This window comes from Nomascus leucogenys, chromosome 21 (genome assembly GCF_006542625.1).
Source record: "Nomascus leucogenys isolate Asia chromosome 21, Asia_NLE_v1, whole genome shotgun sequence".
In the NCBI taxonomy this organism is placed as follows: Eukaryota; Metazoa; Chordata; class Mammalia; order Primates; family Hylobatidae; genus Nomascus; species Nomascus leucogenys.
This window is the reverse complement of record NC_044401.1, coordinates 45,362,676-45,381,374: the sequence shown is the minus strand read 5'-3', so window position 1 is coordinate 45,381,374 and position 18,699 is coordinate 45,362,676. Positions and strand designations below refer to the sequence as shown.

The 18,699-nt window shown below is 42.6% G+C and overlaps 1 protein-coding gene across 2 annotated transcripts; it reads right to left on the bottom strand.

Annotated features, from left to right (window-relative positions):
* Positions 1-1,564: 1,564 nt before the first annotated feature.
* On the bottom strand, positions 1,565-18,354 carry UMPS (uridine monophosphate synthetase). 2 transcript variants are annotated; one of them, XR_004027623.1, is made up of 7 exons: positions 18,099-18,303; positions 13,413-13,566; positions 10,405-11,076; positions 8,465-8,640; positions 6,422-6,536; positions 4,499-4,777; positions 1,565-1,693 (listed from the first exon to the last, which is right to left on the bottom strand). XR_004027623.1 is itself a non-coding variant. In XM_030802221.1 (6 exons), exons 1-6 carry the CDS (start codon positions 18,252-18,254, stop codon positions 4,608-4,610), a joined length of 1,443 nt encoding a protein of 480 aa, XP_030658081.1. In that variant the 5' UTR covers positions 18,255-18,354; the 3' UTR covers positions 4,403-4,607. The 2 variants fall into 2 exon arrangements, 1 of the variants encoding a protein (XP_030658081.1); XM_030802221.1 differs by lacking the exon at positions 1,565-1,693 and having other exon boundaries at positions 4,403-4,777; positions 18,099-18,354.
* Between the last annotated feature and the right edge of the window lie 345 nt (positions 18,355-18,699).

Here is an 18,699-nt window from a genome sequence, read left to right as displayed (position 1 = left end):
CTGGGCTCCCCCAAACCCCAGCGCTGAAAAGCATGACACAGACCTCCTCTGCTGACAGTTCCCCACCCTTATTTTGGGTGTTGACTGCCCTTCCTCCCTCCTTCCCTGGGATTCAACAGCAGCACGCAAGAGCCCACACCAGGATCTGACTCTGAGGAGCCCTCTGCCTCTTGTCTAGAGGAAGACTTTCCCCCTTGGTGGGAAGGAGAGGGCTAGGCAAATGTGCTTCTAAACCAGACTTATGCCAAAACCTTGAACTTCAGAAGTTAAAAAATATTCTAATTATTTTGTTTCTCTTTGTATTTCTATTGTGGCCTTCCTTTGGAAGGGTTATGGGGAAAACAAAGGGATTGCAGGGCAACTCATACAAGGCCAAATTACAAATGTGAAAGGCCCTATGATTTAAGAAAAATACGGCATTCTACATCCTGTAATCCAAAATAAAATCCGCATTTAATAAAACAGCATTGATTATAAAATAAATGTAAAGAACTCCAACAGGCCAGGCGCAGTGGCTCACACCTGTAATCCTAGCACTTTGGGAAGCCAAGGCAGGAGGATCACTTGAGCTGAGTTCGAGACCAGACTGGGCAACATAGTATTATTTATATATACTATTATATATTATATCTAATATATATAACTTAAAAAATATATTTTAAAAATATAACTCCAATGAGTCCTGATTTTTCTCATGCTTTGTGTTTAATATCAGATTCCTTCAAAAAGGAATGCCCTTTCTCATTCAGCCCTGGCACTGAAGACACGATTCATACCCACCTGTTAAGGGGCAAAGGAACCAAGCTGCAGAGAGTCCATAGGGTTACTCACGGTCATTTTCAATGACTGACACTCGGTCCACTGTGTTAAAGTACAGGATTCACACAAGGCCAAGCAGCTATTTCGCTGGGAGAGGTCACTGATGCAGCCAGAGGTGATGGTTGGGAAGGCAGAAGACTGGTTCTTGGTGGAGCCCAGTTTTTGTCTTCCTGGTAACCAGGCTGGATCCAGAGAGCTGCAGCACGTTAAATATATTTAGCTAGATATTGCTGTGTAATAAACCACCCTGGAACTCCATGGCATGCACTACTAAGCATTTATCACACTCCCAGGCTTACAGATCAGCTGGGGCTTTCATACGTTGGATGGGGGAGGCTGGAGTAGGCTCTGCTCTACTTTCTCTTGCTCTTCAGAAGCCATGGGCTAACCAGGGCATATTCTTCCCATGTGGTGGCAGAAGCCAGAGAGGGGTGAGCAGAAACACGAGAGTTTAGGCTCAGGCTCAGAACTGGTACTGAGTGACTCCCACCCACCAGGCACTTTGGATGAGAACTGCACCCAGGCCAGCATTAGCAGCTAGCTCAGCCGCCAGCACCCTCTGCAATTGGCTCTCCTGTGGCTGCACCCCTGGCAGCCAGGTCTGATGACCCAGATGGCAACCACTGTAACTGGAGTGGTTGTGGGCTCTGCTGTCGGGCACACACTGAGTCACAGTGAGAACCCCCTCCACCATCTCTACAAAAAATTTTAAAAATTACCCAGCTGTGGTGGTGCATGCCTGTAGTTCCAGCCACTAGAGAGGCTCTTGAGAGCTACTTGAGAGTAGTTACAGCTACTTGAGAGGATTGCTTGAGCCCAGGTCAGGCTGCAGTGAGCTGTGATGTACTCCAGCCTAGGCAACAGAGTGAAGACCCTGCATCAAACAAACAAACAAAACAAAACAAAAAACCGGCCCTGGGCCTACTTTTGGCAGATTTTCTTAGAGCTGACTCAGTAACACGGGGGTGAGTGTTGGGATTGAGATCCAAAGGCTGGCTGTGAGACTGAGCAGATCCCTTTACGATTCTGGAGCTACACTTTGGGAGCTCTAAAATAAGAGGAAGTGCACCAAATAGTTTCTTAGGTTCCTCCAGTGCACACACACACACACACACACACACATCTATGGGCTTATGTTCTGCAGAATGCCTCGAGTAGCTGGAGAGGCTGGGGGATGGCGTTCTCCACTCCATCAGTCTCACAGACATTCTGTGCACCCCATGGAGACATGGGGTCCCTATATTCCCCACTAAGACCAGGAGTTACAATGCCCAGAGATCATGTTCTGTAAATATTCCTTGACTGAGAAAGGGTTAAACTATCTAATGCCTCCAAAATACTTCATTGCTGAAGAACAGCGCTTGTATAGCCCAAGTTCTTCTCTGCCTGAATCAACTTGTCCTCTAAAGCTTTGATGCCAGACTGGGATTCTGCTTAGGTAAGAGGCCTGCAGTACTGGGCTGACTCTTAACAATAGAAATACAAATCAGAAACAGATCACTTGAGGCACCCATTAGAAATGCACATGCCCAGGCTGCTGGGCAAACCACAAATTCTGCTAACGCAGAATCTCTGATGGTGTGGGGCACAAGGACCTACACTTTCAATAAGTGGCAGGGGCTGGGTGATTATTTGAGCCTCCTCTCATTTACCCTCAAATCACCTTAGCAGGGGTCCTATAAAATAGGGTTCATCAACAGGAACAGTGCCTGCGTCCTGGAGATGGCAGGAGCCCACATTTCTAAAGGACAGGAGCATGTGACTCTCAGCAGGAGGAGGCAGACCTCAAGGCTGTCTCACTGCAGAGGCAGAAATGTGAATAACCAGTGCAGTGGTTCTCAAAGTCCAGTCCCTGCGCAGACAACTGCAGCATCACCTGGGACTTTTTTGGAAACACAAATTCTCAAGCCCCATCCCAGAGCTACCAAGAGTCAGAAACGCTGGGGGTGGGGCTGGGCACCTGTTTTGACAAGACTCCAGGTGACTCTGATACCTGCTAAAGTGGGAGAACCACTGACACATGGAAGTGACAGCCAGGGAGGTGGGCGCCTGAGACCTCAGCACATCACTCCAAAGGCCTCTCAACACTGAAGACACCTAAGAGATTCCTGCAAGTTTTTGTCAGAAAATTCTTCTTCCCTTCATGACTTTTGGCTTCCCCAGAGTAGCCCTGAGGGCCAACTCCCTTCCTGCTCCTTCTGTGGCCACTTCTTCCTTGAGAGTTGGTCTCTCTCCCACAGACAGCATTTCCCTGGAGATGCAGCCCTGGGGACATGAAGCCCAAATTGGACTTCAGAGCAGAAGCTCTTGAAGTAAAAACTTCAGGAGGGAACATAATAAAAACCTGAGTTAAAAATCCTAGGCTTGTAGTCCCAGCTACTCAGGAGGCTGAGGCAGGAGAACTGCTTGAACCAGAGAGGCAGAAGTTGCAGTGAGGCAAGATCGTGCCACTGAACTCCAGCCTGGGCGACAGAGTGAGACTCTGTCTCAAAAAAAAAAAAAAAAAAAAAAAAAATCCTAGGCATTCTTCTGAGACAGAGAAGAGTGGGCCATCAGCTGACAAGGGTGGGGAAATGGCTGATCCTGTGCCACTTCCTGCAGGTGGGCCCCAAATGAGAAGGAATGTGAGTGTGCTGGTGCAATTAGCACCGGGACGGCCCTCACTCTGCCCCTGCTCAAACACCACCTTGAATGTGGGCTTTCTCTTTATTATTAATGAAGGCTTACCTCCCCTCTACTAATGATAGTTGGGACAATTATGTGGGATCCTTAAGCAAATACCCAAATGGAACCTTAGACCTCCTAATTGTGAAGTCAGTCACAGGAAGCTGTCACTTGTGTTACCACTGGTCCATAATTGCTGGCTAGGGGAAAAAATGAGCCCAAACCCCAACTCCAGTTGTTGAAGTAACAGCCAGATACTAGCTCAGGAGCTGAGCTATAGTCACCTTCCCCTTCCCCACCTTCCCCTCTTTGGAGAGTGAGCAATGGCAGTTCTGGGAACCAGCCCATGTGGATACCTGGACTGTCACTTTTAGGCTGGAGACGGAGGAGAATGGCTAACAATTAGATATTATTTGGGCAACACATTAGACAGAGAATACAGGACACAAGAAAAGCTGTGCTGACTTTAGCCTCTTGGTGCCCTAGAATTTTTGTCTTACTGCAATTAGGCTGGGCACAGTGGCTCACACCTGTAATCCCAGCACTTTGAGAGACTGAGAGGCAGGAGGATCGCTTGAGCCCAGGAGTTGAGACCAGCTTGGGTAACATGGCAAGACTTCATCTCTACAAATAATAAAGAAGTTTAGCTGGATGTGGTGGTGCATGCCTATAGCACCAGCTAATCTGGAAGCTGAGGTGGCAGGATCACCTGGGAGGTCGAGGCTGCAATAAGCCATGATCTCACCACTGCATTCCATCCTGGGCAACAGAGTGAGACCCTGTCTCAAAAATAAATAAATAAATAAAAGAATAACAAAGCAGTCTAGTCCCATGGAGAGATAGCAAGGATCCTCAAATGTGGAAGACCCTAACCCAGACAGGACTGTGGCTGTCTAACAAACACCAGTCTCAAAAAAAACAAGCTTAAGAATGAACTTATTATAGTATCAATGCAGTGATTACAAATTACTCAATATTTCCCAAAGACCATGAGAACTCCAGAAACCATTCTTACACAGGCCCTGTGGAAGAATCCAAGCAGGAATAATTGGATTATTTCCAGCCAGTGACTTTCAGGGGGACCACGTATCTTCAATGTCTTCACAAAAATGTATCTGAAGCACTCAAACACCAAGTCTACTCAAATACGCTTCCCAAGCAGCTTTTCTGTACATCTCCGCCGCTTCCAGACGATCAGCTGCTGAGATTATGCCGCGACCTACAATGATGATATCGGAACCTCGTTTGCCAATAACTTCCTGTGGGCTATTGTACTGTTGGCCAAGATTATCTCCTGCAAGAAACACAAAAACTACTGTTTCACATAATACAAAAATCAGAAAACCTGTCACATGACTTCTCTGAAAAAGTATCTAACCAGCTTTAAATAAAAACGTGCCCCTACTTTCGTTCCCTTTTGTACAGCAACTAGGTAAAAACAGGAGCTGAAGAGACTCACTGGGTAGGCCAGAGACATCAAACGGAGAAAGATGCTCACCAACTCCTTTTCAATGGTAAAGTTTATTTTATTTATTTATTTATTTACTTTTATTTTTTATTTTTTTTTTGAGACAGAGTCTCGCTCTGTCGCCCAGGCTGGAGTGCAGTGGCGCTATCTCGGCTCTCTGCAAGCTCTGCCTCCCAGGTTCACACCATTCTCCTGCCTCAGCCTCCCAAGTAGCTGGGACTACAGGCGCCCACCACCACGCCCGGCTAATTTTTTGTATTTTTTAGTAGAGACGGGGTTTCACTATGTTAGCCCGGATGGTCTTGATCTCCTGACCTCATGATCCGCCCGTCTTGGCCTCCCAAAGTGCTGGGATTACAGGCATGAGCCACTGCGCCCAGCCCTATTTATTTATTTATTTTTTTGAGACAGATTCTTGCTCTGTCACCCAGGCTGGAGTGCAATGGTGCAATCTCAGCTCGCTGCAACCCCCACCTCCCAGATTCAAGCGATTCTCCTGCCTCAGCCTCCCGAGTAGCTGGGATTAAAAGCGTGCACCACCACGCCTGGCTAATTTTTGTATTTTGAGTAGAGACAGGGTTTCGCCATTTTGGCCAAGCTGGTCTTGAACTCCTGACCTCAGGTGATCTGCCCACCTCGGCCTCACAAAGTGCTGGGATTACGAGCGTGAGCCACTGCACCCAGCCTTATTTATCATTATTTTTTTCATGTAATTTTTTTCCAGAAGCATAGATTCAAGTTGCCCTAAATATTCACTCCCTCAATGTCAAATTTTAGATCATCTGTAGCTTAACAATATATTAAAAAAAGAAGTAAAACCCATATATTGCCAAGAAAGGTTCAATATCAAAAAAATACAATAAAGATTGGCCTCACAATTAAAGAAAATTTTAGCAGACATCTCAGAATCACCACAAGGCACTGTTGAGCAAGTCTAACCTGACCACTACCATATACAAGAACCCCATCAAGTGGTCACACAGACTATCCATAAACCCTAATCCTTAAATTTTGCTTTTTTGTTTTATTAAATTCTGCTGTTCCAGAAGCATTCTGTTAAATGGCTTATTATCTTCCAAATCCAAGATACTTTAAGTATTCTTAAAAGCTTCGACCCTAACTATAGTATCTAGTCAAAGAATTATGAGAGCTTACAAATAAGGGCTTCCAAGTACAGTGTTTACTCTGTGCCAAGACATTGTGTTAAATATTCTACATGTTATCTCATTAAAGCCTCTTGATTACCTTATGAGGTCAATACTGTTATCATCCCCATTTTACAGACAATGAGACTAAAAGAAGTAAACTGACTTGTCCAAAGATACATAGTTACCAAAGGGCTCATTCATTATTGTTCTAGACTAAGAAGGCTTTTCTTAAGCAAGTGTACAATAACATGCAAAGTTTTATTTTGCCTGCCATGGGTAAAGAAGCATTTTTGGAAGAGCCACGACCAGTGACCAGATTTACCTCCTGCTTCCAATTGAACTCCTGGAGTCAAGTGAAGAAATTCTGGTTTCATGCTTACTCGGGAGCCAGAAATAAAACCAACAACAAATTCAGAGTGCTCCTCAGCCATTCTAACCTAAATGGAATGTAATAGGACATATTACAAGAAAACAGTTAATCACACAGAATAAAAGTAAAAATATGCTCTATTTTTTCAAAACTTAAAAAAAAAAAAAAGACATGAAGTCTCCCTATATTGCCCTGGCTGGTCTTGAACTCCTGGGCTCAAGGGATCCTCCTACCTTGGCCTCCCAAAGTGCTGGGGTTACAGGTGTGAGTCACCATGCCCGGCTTATGCTCTATTATCTAGTTAGAAACTTTGCTGTATTATAGATGCCTTTTCTCATTCCATATATATAAAGTTACTATATCTGAAACAGGTCATCTTAGACAGAAACCATAAAAAAACACATTTGCTTCATTAAGACTCTGAGATAACCCTTTCCCTTCCCTTCCCGCAATAAACTATACGTAAAACAGAAATCCTATACTATGTGCATCTAAAATCAAGATGCTGCATAATTTCTTATTTCTAATAATGCTTGGTGACCCATCTACTTCCAAAAAGGATTTGAGGCGAGTACTCTAGAACATATTATAATGGTATGAAACCACATTCAAGGCTTACTGACTATCTACAGATGGGGTACTCCATATCCAAAGGCAGCTGTCATGTAAAGAACAGCTATGCTTTCAAGAGCTAAAGAAATCTCACCTCTACCACTTTCCCTCTTCTGTAACATCAACTGGTCTCCCCAATTTCTTTACTATTATCTCACATTCATAAAAGTCTCTTTAGAAGGTCTGCCTGGCTTTCTGATTCGGTAGGTACTTTCCCCGAGACGTGACTCCCATACTTCCCTTCTTATTTGATACTTCCTGGAGACCTGACTCAGTACCACCACTGCACTCCAGCCTCGGTACTTCGAGACCTGAGACACACATTGATACATTCATTCTTGTCACCAAGTACTACTGCCAACAAACAAGTCATGTCTTGTCCTTGAGCCAGACCCAGACTCCCAGAATGCCAAATATTAAAACTGACTCATGGCCCCTGTGCTTTTGAGACTTGGGAAATCAGACATTTATAGTCAATTCAGGGATAGGGTTAAAACCTGACTGTAGGGCCATATGAGTTAAGTCTCCAGATAGTCTGAAGTAATATGAAAAAATGGAAATCCTTTACTTCTAGAATCTTCACATGGGTGAAAAAAATCATGGGGATTTTCTTGGGGCTTTTTATTTCTTATTTTTTTTGATAGGCTCTTACTCTTGCCCAGGCTGAGGTAAAGTGGCATGATTATGGCTCCCTGCAGCCTTGATCTTCAAGCTCAAGCAATCCTCCCACCTCAGCCTCCCAAGCAGCTGGGACTATAAGCACGTACCACCATGCCTGGTTAATTTTCTTTTTCATTTTTTTGAGAGAGAAGATTTCACTATGACGTCCAACTCCTGGCCTCAAGCAATCCTCCCGCCTTGGCCTCCCAAACTGCTAGGATTACAGGTGTGAGCAACTGCGCCCAGCCCCCATGGCAATTTTTAAAAATATTATATTCTAAAATATCTGACAAGAATAAGAGAAAGCCACTGCACGTGGGCTGCTGTCATGGGAATGTGCATCTCTGTAGGACTCGGGAGATTCTGAGAAACTGCATGTCTGGGAAGCTCTTCTCATCTTCTCTCAATTCATGGTAAGATGAAAAAGACATTATCTTAAAGTCCTGGTAGATTTAGTAAGTGTTTGTTTAACTAACTATCTGGGTCTCAAAGTTTCTCTTGGAGTATAATTCAAATTCCTGAAGTGTCCACTACATGATATAAAATGCTATTAACTATCAAGGAATTCTATCCAACTAGTATTAATATACTGTCACACTAACAAGAACTGGATTTTTTTTTGGCAGAGGTTCCAGAGACACCAGATTAGGAGATACCTTCTTGCCCTATAGCATGCAGCATAGCAGCCCCTGCCCCCTTTCACCCAGTCCCCCCACCACTTACCGCTGCTCTAGTGTAGTCCCCAGTGGCCAGGGAGCCGGTGGAGCTCATTTCCGCAATAAGGAGGCACCCCCGATGCAAAGGCAGGCCCACTTCTTGCAGGCCTTTCACAACTCCTGAGCCTGGCACGACGTGAGCATTTACTAGATCTGCCCAGGAAGCTATCTTAAAGATACCTCCTAAGAAGAAGGGGGAAAAAGATATTTGCTGATTTTCAAACAAAACCTCTAACCTCTTGTCCAGTCAACCAACTACAATATGAAATAATCTCCCAGTAACATGTTAATGACAGAATCAAACTCTTCAGGAACTTCAGTGTTTATCAGCAGACCCATGGTTCCATCTGTGAAAACTGTATCTGTTATTTAGGTAAGTAGCTGGGTGAGAGATTACAATGAGAAAAAACTTTCAAGGTCTGCGCTTGGCTTATCTGGAACACTAACAGGACTGTTTTTCCTTGAAGGCTGAAGCTCATGACCACAAATAAAGCTCATGCTATTAGAAAGGGACTCCAGTGAAGACAAACATTTATTGATGTCAAGGATAACATTTAAAAATTCCTCTTGAAGCTGAGCATGGTGGCTCATGCTTGTAATCCCAGTACTCTGGGAGGCTGAGGTGGGCAGGTTGCTTGAGTTTAGGAGTTCGAGACCAGCCTGGGCAACATGGCAAAACTCCATCTCTACCAAAAATACAAAAAATTAGCTAGGTGTGGTGGCGCATGCCTGTGGTCCCAGCTACTTGGGAGGCTGAGGTGGGAGGATCACTTGAGCCCAGGAGGTGGAAGTTGCAGTGAGCCAAGATTGCACCACTGCACTCCAGCCTGGGTAACAGAGCAAGACCGTGTCTCAAAAAAAATAATAATAAAAATAAAATTCTTCTTGAAGATGGCAAGTTTTCACTCTGCAGGGGTCTCTCAGCAGCTTTATTATTGCTCAATATTTCTACGTGTTCCTTAGATCTCCTTAGCTATTTAATTTTAATAGGCAACTATATTCCTTTTAAAAGCGGACAGTAACAAGCCTGATTTTCGAAAAAACTCTATGCAGAGCTGAAGAAAGTTTGTATAAAACTCTTATATCAGTCAATCAGCTAAAGTAAGCTAGGTAATGTGATGAGGGCAGGAAATCTTAAGCACATGAAGAAGTCACTTAAAGACAAATCTGTTTTAAAGAAATAGCTTATGAACATGCATACATTAAAGAAAAGTCACCTCAAAGATGCCTACAAAAAATGTTATATAACACAACCAAATATCTGTTACAAGGTTAAGTGAAAAATGCATTATAGTCTGATCACACAGTTGTAAAAACACAGAAATTTGCATAGAATAGGCAGCAGAACTAAGCATTTTTCTCAACCAACACATGCACTACTTTGAGTCCCTATTTGATACAAGAAAAATCTTTAAATAATGTTTATCAATAGAACTTTTTCTGCTACAAATAAATCTTACCATTTTATACTTCTTTTTCATTGTTTCCTTTATGTGGAATTTTCATTCAAAACATCATATTCTGCCAAGGACATCTGTCAAATTTGCTTGCCCTGACACATACCCTTCTTCTGGTACTAGCACACCCATTTTCTTTAAGGAAATTATCCCTGTCTGGTTCTTATTTCAAGAAGGTCAAACAGAGTTAACAACCTCACAGTTGCAGAGCAAATTGTCCAGGCTAGTTAATGAAGGTATTCTACGTCCCAAGCTAGAGTGATTGGTTTGGGGTGAGCATGTAGAGTATGCCTACCTGAGAAAGAAGTCAACAGAGAAGAAAGCAGAGCTGAGAGATGGAGAGAAAGCAAGTCATGAAGATATCACTTGAGCTCCTGGATCCAACCACGCTTGGTCTATGAATGGACTTTCAATGACATGAGCATTTCCTTTTTTTCTTCAGTTTAAGTTGGATTTCTGATTCTTGCAGATTCCTGAATAATACACTTACCTTCATACTGCTTTTTCACTGTGTTTCCTATATCTGCAAACTTCCGGTCTTCAAATATCAAGAACTCATGGCGTTTTGCCAGAGTTATCAACTCCTTCATCACATCCAGAGTAAAATCATTCAAAATATCTACATGAGTCTTGAGCATGCAGATACTAGGTCCTAAAGCATCTGCTAGCTGCAACAGCTCTCTGGCCTCTGAAACATCAGCAGATAGACACAGATTGGTCTCCTTCTTTTGCATAAGCCTGAGAAGCTTCGATGCAACTGGGTGGATCCTGGGCAGCTCTGCACGTGCACTGAAGCTGAGTTCTTTGGGTGCTTCCTTTATAGAAAGGGGAGAACCATTATGATTCGCTGCCACAAAGACATTCTCCTGAATAAATCTCTTCACTCTCTCAACTGTCTCAGCATCAATTTTTTTCTGCTGCTCGAGAATCTCCAGCATTTTGGACAAGGTACACACTGAGTGGAGGTGGATCCCGTGTGCCTGCAACTTGTCCTTGCCTCCCTGCTCTCTGTCCAACAGCACTATGGCATCAGTGACCTTCAAGCCCTCCTTCTGAAGAACCTCAACAGTTTCCAAAACACTAGATCCACTGGTGACAACATCTTCAATGATTAAACAGGTTTCTCCTGGATTAATAGTTCCTTCTACAAGACGCTTAGTTCCTAGAAAAGAAAAAATTTTGCTGATTCCAAATTTAAATATGTATGTATATGTGTGTATATATGTACACACACTCTGTATACAAAACTTGCCAGTTACACATACAGTATATGTGTATACCAATTCTGTATACCAAACTTGCTAGTTGCACATACAGTATATTTATGTATAAAGCCAACTCCGTATACCAAACTTGCCAGTTACACATACAGTATATTTATAGTAAATCAAGTAAATTATTTTGCATTATAAACACTGCTTAATGTGTTTTATGATCAAATTTTCGAAGAGAGTTTTTTTTTTTACTTTAAAAAAATTTGTTTTATCATAGAGATGAGGTCTCACTATGTTGCCTAGGCTGGTCTTGAACTCCTGAGCTCAAGTGATCCTCCCGCCTCAGCCTCCCAAAGTGCTAGGATTATAGGTGTGAGCTACCACGTCCAGCCTAAATACAGAGTTTCTTACAGCAAGATCACCTAGATCAAGGAAAGTTATGAAACAGAATAATCCAATATCACGAATGAAATAATTCCTTTTTCCATCAAAGTATTTTAAGTTCACTATTCAAGATCAGCCAAATAATTGGCTTTTTGAAGATACAAATTCAGAAGGAAAAATATTCAGCAATCATTTAGACTCATTACTACAATCTAAAGAATTATATAATGCAATGTGACTAAATATATACTTCTCTACCCAAATCCCACTACAGACTATTTTCAGATAATCTACAAAATGTAAATAACTTGGGCTGTAGACTTTATAGACTCATCAAATCCTTTCTGCCTCTTGAACAACTGGCAAGTTTAACTGAATCAGCTTAAGCTAGAATACAAGACTGCAAGTATTTATAGTATATTTAAAAATGCATAATTTCATTCTGGAAACATTTTTTAAAACATAAAATAAGAAAATAGAAATAAGAGTTTTCTTATGGGTAGGGATTCATACAGTTTTTTTTTTAGCTCAGAAAATCTCAGCTGGGTGCAGTGGCTCACACCTGTAATCCCAGCACTTTGGGAGGATGAGGCAGGAGGATGGCTTGAGACCATGAGTTTAAGACCAGCCTGGGCAACAGAGTGAGACCTTGTCTCAAAAAAACAAAAAACAAAAACAGAAAAACTAACACTGCCCTTATGCAACAAAAACTCAACTAATATGTTTCTTTTTTTATCATGAAAATTTTTAGAATGCATCTGTAGAAGGATTTGTTTTAAAAAAAAGTAAAAAAACACTAATAAACCAACATAAACAAAAAAGCCCATTAATTCCTTACTATCATTAAGATTGCTTTTCAGGTTTTATTTATTTTTTGATAGTCTTGCTTTGTCACCCAGGGTGCAGTGCAGTGGCATAATCATAGCTCACTGCAACCTTCAGCTCCTGGGCTCAAGGCATCCTCCTGCCTCAGCCTCCTATGTAACTGTGACACTCAGCTAATTTTGTATTCTTTTTTTATTTTTGTAGAGACAAAGTCTCACTATGTTGCCAAAGCTGGTTTTGAACTCCTGGGCTCAAGCTATCCTCCCGCCTTGGCCTCCCAAAGTGCTGGGATTACAAGTGTGAGCCACTGTGCCTGGCCAATTTTCAGGGTTTTTTTTGTTTGAAATAGGGTCTCACTTTGTCGCCCAGGCTGGAGTGCAGTGGCACAATCTCAGCTCATTGCAACCTCCACCTCCTGGGTTTAAGTGCGTCTCCTGCCTCAGCCTCTCCAGTAGCTGGGACTACAGGTGCACACCATCACGCCCAGCTAATTTTTGTATTTTTAGTAGAGACGGAGTTTTACCATGTTGGTCAGGCTGGTCTCCAACTCCTGACCTCAAGTGATCCGCCCACCTCAGCCTCCAAAAGTGCTGGGATTACAGGCGTGAGCCACAGTGCCTGGACAAATTTTCAGGTTTTAAAGCAAGTCACCTGATAATCTATTGCCATGAACCCACAAAAATATCTCTCTGAGGTGTTTACACTGCTTTATGAGAGTAATTTTATCCATGGATTACTTTTCATGAAGTTTAAATACAAACATACTGGGAAAGTATGTGCTGTTACAACATTTTGCTGTTAAGGGAAGGGCTGGTAAAAAAAAAAAAATGTTGGCGTTTCATAGATACAGTACCAAGAAAAGCACTTTTCATTTCCTAATCAATACAAAGCATTTTACCCCTAGTCTAAAAAAAGGAAGGTGACTTATAGTAACAATTATAAATTCTACAAGCAGTAACAACTTAAAGAACTCAAGATGACTCTGGTAAAACATTAGTGCACAGAAGCGGAAAAATTCTAACAGTATGATGTTACAGATTAATTAACTTAATGCTTTATGTTACTTTTATTTTACCATAATCCTTTGTTTCTTTCCTTCTAATCAGCATTGGAATTTGATTGGTTGAACAGATAACTGTGGCCAATGGCAAAGCTGTATAAGGCACTCCACACACGGTGTCAAAACTGATCCCTGCATTTTGGGCAGTTTGGAATAAAATATCTGCAACCTGTAAGAAAATGAACACATAAACAATGTGTTATTGTAACTATTTTATTTTATTTTGTATTTTGTATTTTTTGAGACAGAGTCTCGCCCTGTCGCCCAGGCTGCAATGCAGTAGTGAGATCTCGGCTCACTGCAGCCTCCGCCTCCTGGGTTCAAGTGATTCTCCTGCCCCAGCCGCCCAAGCAGCTGAGATTACAGGCGCGCGCCACTACGCCTAGCTAATTTTTTTGTATTTTTAGTAGAGATGGGGTTTCACTATGTTGGTCAGGCTGGTCTCGAACTCTTGGCCTTGTGATCCGCCCACCTTGGCCTCCCAAAGTGCTAGGATTACAGGCGTGAGCCACTGCGCCCAGCCTATTGTAACTATTTTAAATAGTGTATAAACATCTAACAACATAACAGAAAAGACAGTAATAAACTAGTGGGGGTAAGTCTCAAACTTGATTGGAGAAAAAAAACAAATGCCTTTTTATTACCCTCTCCATAAACCCAGTACACAAATATAAATCTAAAAACACAAGAATGAATCTATTCAACCAGATTCAGAATCTGTTCTGAAGGCAACCTGAGATATGTTGGGGAAGCTCATGATGCTGACCCCAAAGACTAAGGATGGTCCCGACTTCCTGGTTTCCCTCAGTAACCCATTAGGCTGAGTATCTAAACCTATCATCTTTTAGTTATATATCCTGAAAGAAGCCTTCAATTAGGAAGTTTCATAAATACAGACTATTGTGTGAATTGCTATTTTATAATCTCCTTTTCCACATAAATTATCACATTTTAATGTTAGGATACATATTCCCACCCAAGACCACCTCATTTAAAAAAAAAAAAAAAAAAGCAAACAATCACTGAGTTGCTTTGTGAACTACATCATAGGTTTACTCCAGTACTTCTAAAGAGTAAAAAAAAAACCTATGACTATTTTAAGTTGCAGAGAATGTAATTTCTAGTACTAAAAATACTAACATATTATCTTAGAACTGTTTTATCACTCTTTTTAAGGAATAAACTTGGAATACAAATGCTAGTGACTGGATATCCACCATCTCCATTTAAAAAAAACAAAACATGAAATTGCTGGACTATGAAAAGTTTAAAATTTTTTACATCTTTTTCCAACTCATATTTTCACTCCACTGTGTCCACAGAATTTTATTCTAAAGCAACATATGATTATACTTGAAAAGCTTTTACTGATCCCTCTGTCATACTTGTCTATATGTATGTAAACTGAAATTTAAAATGGTAATTTAAAAAAATTTCCCATGACCATAAGTCTCTAGGTGTCAAGAATTCTTATGTAGCTCTCTCAGGTCCTTACTTCCAAGATGACAAAGAAAAGAAAGGAACAATGATCGTGCCAAAAAGGGCTGTGGCCAGTAGTGGCACATACTATGTCCAATGCATGCCCAAGGAAAAGACTATTAAGAAGCCCGTCGTGCAAAACATGGTAGAGGCTGCAGCAGTCAGGGACATTACTGCAGTGAGCAACTTTGCCTCCTATGTTCTTCTCAAGCTGTATGCGAAGCTATGTTAAGGTGTGAGTTGTGTCATTCACAGCAAGGTAGTCAGTAATCCATCTTGTGAATCCCACAAGGACCAAATACCCCACCCTGATTTAAACCTGTGGGTGCTGCCTCATGACCCCCACCAAAGCCCATGTAAGGAGCTGAATCCTTAAGGATTGAAGAGAAACTATTCTCTTGAGGAAAAGAAAATGGAAATTGTACTTTTTAAAAGAAGAGAATTCTTCTGTATATTATTAAATTATTACAAGCATATGATTAAAACATGATTTGCAAATTTTGACAGAGGGATAAAAACAGATTTGGAAAATGCGTTTTTAGTGAGTTAGTGCTACCTTTCCTCTCCAGTTACTTTATGTACACTAATGTGTATATAGTACTATAGTCAAATATCACTTATTCAGGGAAGTTAGAGTTTAGCATAAATTATATTGCTTTTTGGGGTGTAAATACTGAGAAATTCTATTCGCATAAGATGTGAAAAGGAGTTTTGTTATACTCAAGTCTCTCCATGTTTTGAACTCCTCCCCAATTAATCACCAAAATACACACACACACACACACACACACACACACACACACACACCATGATCTAGTTATCAAAAAACGTTTTCTGTCATTTATCAGCTGGCTTATTAAAATAAATCAAGTTTTCCCTAGAAAATCCTTAGTAATTCTCCACATTGCCAAGATACACCATAGCAAGATTCTGGATGGTGAGAAGTTAATACTCCAAAGTACTGCAACCTTAATAGTCCAACCTATCTTCAATACTTGTTACAATAACCACACAAAGTGGTCCCTAGTGAACATAAACCCTTAAGTGGGCTGAGGAAACTTATATGTCTTCTAGATAGAACTTTCTGCAATGATGGAAATGTCCTCTATCTGTGCAGTCCAATATGATAGCCACTGGCCATATATGACTATTTATACTTAAAAATTCATAATGCTCAATAGTAACATGTGGCTAGTAGCAAACTCTATTGGAAAGCATATTTACAGCCCTCTACTCAGTGTGGTCTGCAGCTGGCACTTTGTTAGAAATGCACAACCTCAGATCCAGTCTCAGAGCTACAGAACTGGATTCTGCGTTTTAACAAAATTCCCAGGTAATTCATATATACTCAAAGTTTAGAAGCACTGTATTAGAAACCTCTAATTTGTACAAAAATTTTCCTTATATTGACTAAAAACCTGCTTTCCCAATATGTCCACCTTCTAGTCTTAATTATTGCTTCTGGCCGCACAGTGCAAAATTCAACTCCCCTTTCCAAACAGCCCTTCCAAGTGTGGACCTAAAAGGAAGAGGCTGAGGCAAAATTAATATGAGTAGAACACTAATTTGTGCCAAGTTCAAGGAGTGCAACCCAAAGCATAAATTTAAGTTGCCCTGACTATAGGCTTCGATTACAGTAGTTACAAGTGGATTTTTAAAGCAAAAGAAGGGGCAGTTCCTATGTTCACCAAGAATTTGCATTGAAATAGCAGGAGGTAGCCCGGGGGGGGGGGGGGGGTGGCACCAGGCATTTGTAGTCCCAGCTACTTGGGAGGCCGCCAAGGCAGGAGGATTTTTTGAGGCCAGGAGTTCGAGATGAGCCTGGGCAGTATGGTGAGACCTCCTCTCTACAAAAAAAAAAAAAAATTTTAATTTGGTGGGCATGATGGCACATGCCTGTAGTTCTAGCTACTCAGAGGTTGAGGTAAGAGGATCTCTCTCTCTTTTTTTTTCTTTTTTTTTTTTTTCTGAGACAGTCTCCCTCTGTTGCCCAGGCTGGAGTGCAGTGGCTCAATCTCGGCTAACTGCAACCTCCTGATTCTCCTGCCTCAGCCTCCTGAGTAGCTGGGATTACAGGTGCACACCACCACGCCCAGCTAATTTTTGCATTTTCAGTAGAGGCAGGGTTTCACCATGTTGGCCAGGCTGGTCTCGAACTCCAGACCTTAAGTGATCCACCCGCCTCAGCCTCCCAAAGAAAGCCTCCCAAAGTTGGGACTACAGGCATGAGCCCGTGCTCACCCGAGGCAGGAGGATCTCTTAAGCCCAGGAGTTCCAGGCTGCAGTGAGCTATGATCACAGAGCTGCACTCCAGCCTGGGTGACGTAAGAGAGACCCCATCTAAAAAATAAATAAGTAAAATAACAACACAAGCGATTGATTAGCTATACATTGTTCTTTGTATCACAAATTCCAGGTACATGAAGATAATGGGGGAGACAGCTAGTCAGAGATAAAATTCCTTTAAATAATTGTCCCTGGGGCTGCATAGGGGAGCACGGTTGAAGTCTCTCTGGGCTCTGATAAGTTTTGTATACATCACAGGGTTCAGGTTCTTCTATTTTCCTTTTCTCACAAGTATTTTCCCAGCTACTGAATTCTCTGCCTACCCACGTTTTCCCGGTCTATTTGTTTGTTTGTTTTTTGAGGCATGGTCTCACTTGTCGCCCAGGCTGGAGTGCAGTGGTGCAATGACAACTTACTGCAGCCTTGACCTCCCAGGCTCAGGTGATCCTCCCACCTCAGCGTCCCAGGCGTGCGCCACCACACCCAGCTAATTTTTTGTAGAGACGGGGGTCTCGTCATGTTGCCCAGGCTGGTCTCGAACTCCTGGGGCTCAGGTGATCTGCCCACTTAGGCATCCCAAAGTGCTGGTATTACACTCATGAGGCACCACGCCCGGCCGCAAGTCTAATTTTCTTAGAGTTAAATATACAGAATTCATTCAAGTGTGCTTCAGTGCCAGAAAGGGTTCCAAACTGGGTTTCCCGACTTTTTGCAAAACACGTGTCTAAGCCTGTGGGTGAAAGAACAGACGACTCTCAAAGAGCCCAACCCCTGGCCTCTGTGCTTCTCATGCTTACTCCCCAAACCAAGAGTAGGGTCGGTCTGCCTGCTTGGCTCTTTTGCTCTCACTCACGGCCCAACTCCTGTCACCCTCTTCCATTTCCTTGTCCTCTTTCCCGCCACCAAGCCCTGTCCTTTCCCTTCCTAGGCCAGCACCTGACTCAGAAGACGCGGTCGAGACACGATGCCCCGCAGATCGATGTAGATTGGGGAGGAGAGCCCGCTCTTCAGCACGAAGTCCCCAAACTTGAAAGCCTGCACGTCGTACAGATCCGTCACCAACGGCCCCAAAGCTGCACCAGCGGCCGCCATTGTCGCGGACTGCCTGTTTGCTTCAAACTCCCAGGCGCCCCGGGCCTCCGGCGCCCCGATGACGTGACCCGCGAAGCCCCGCCTCTTCCGCCTGCCTCGTCTGCAGCTTCCCGGGCTTGCTGCACCCACCTGTGGGTTTCCCCGGGCTCAAGGGTCAGGTGGGTGGTAGCGAACCTAGCGCCAGTTTGTGCTTCTCCTGGTTTCTTCTGGATGGGGTCGCTGGGCTTCAAAGCCCAGAACAGCTAGATTGACTGTAGGATCATGAAGTCCAACCTTTCATGAGAGTTTGCATAAATCCTGTCCATTTTTTAAGAGCCAGTGCCTTCTCGACTAGTTCTCTGAATTATCTCTACTCCTTGGCCTAGCATGTTATATTTGCTAGTTATTAGCCACGATTTACCCCCCCCATGTTTCTCCAAATAGAATATAAGTTATCAAAGACAGG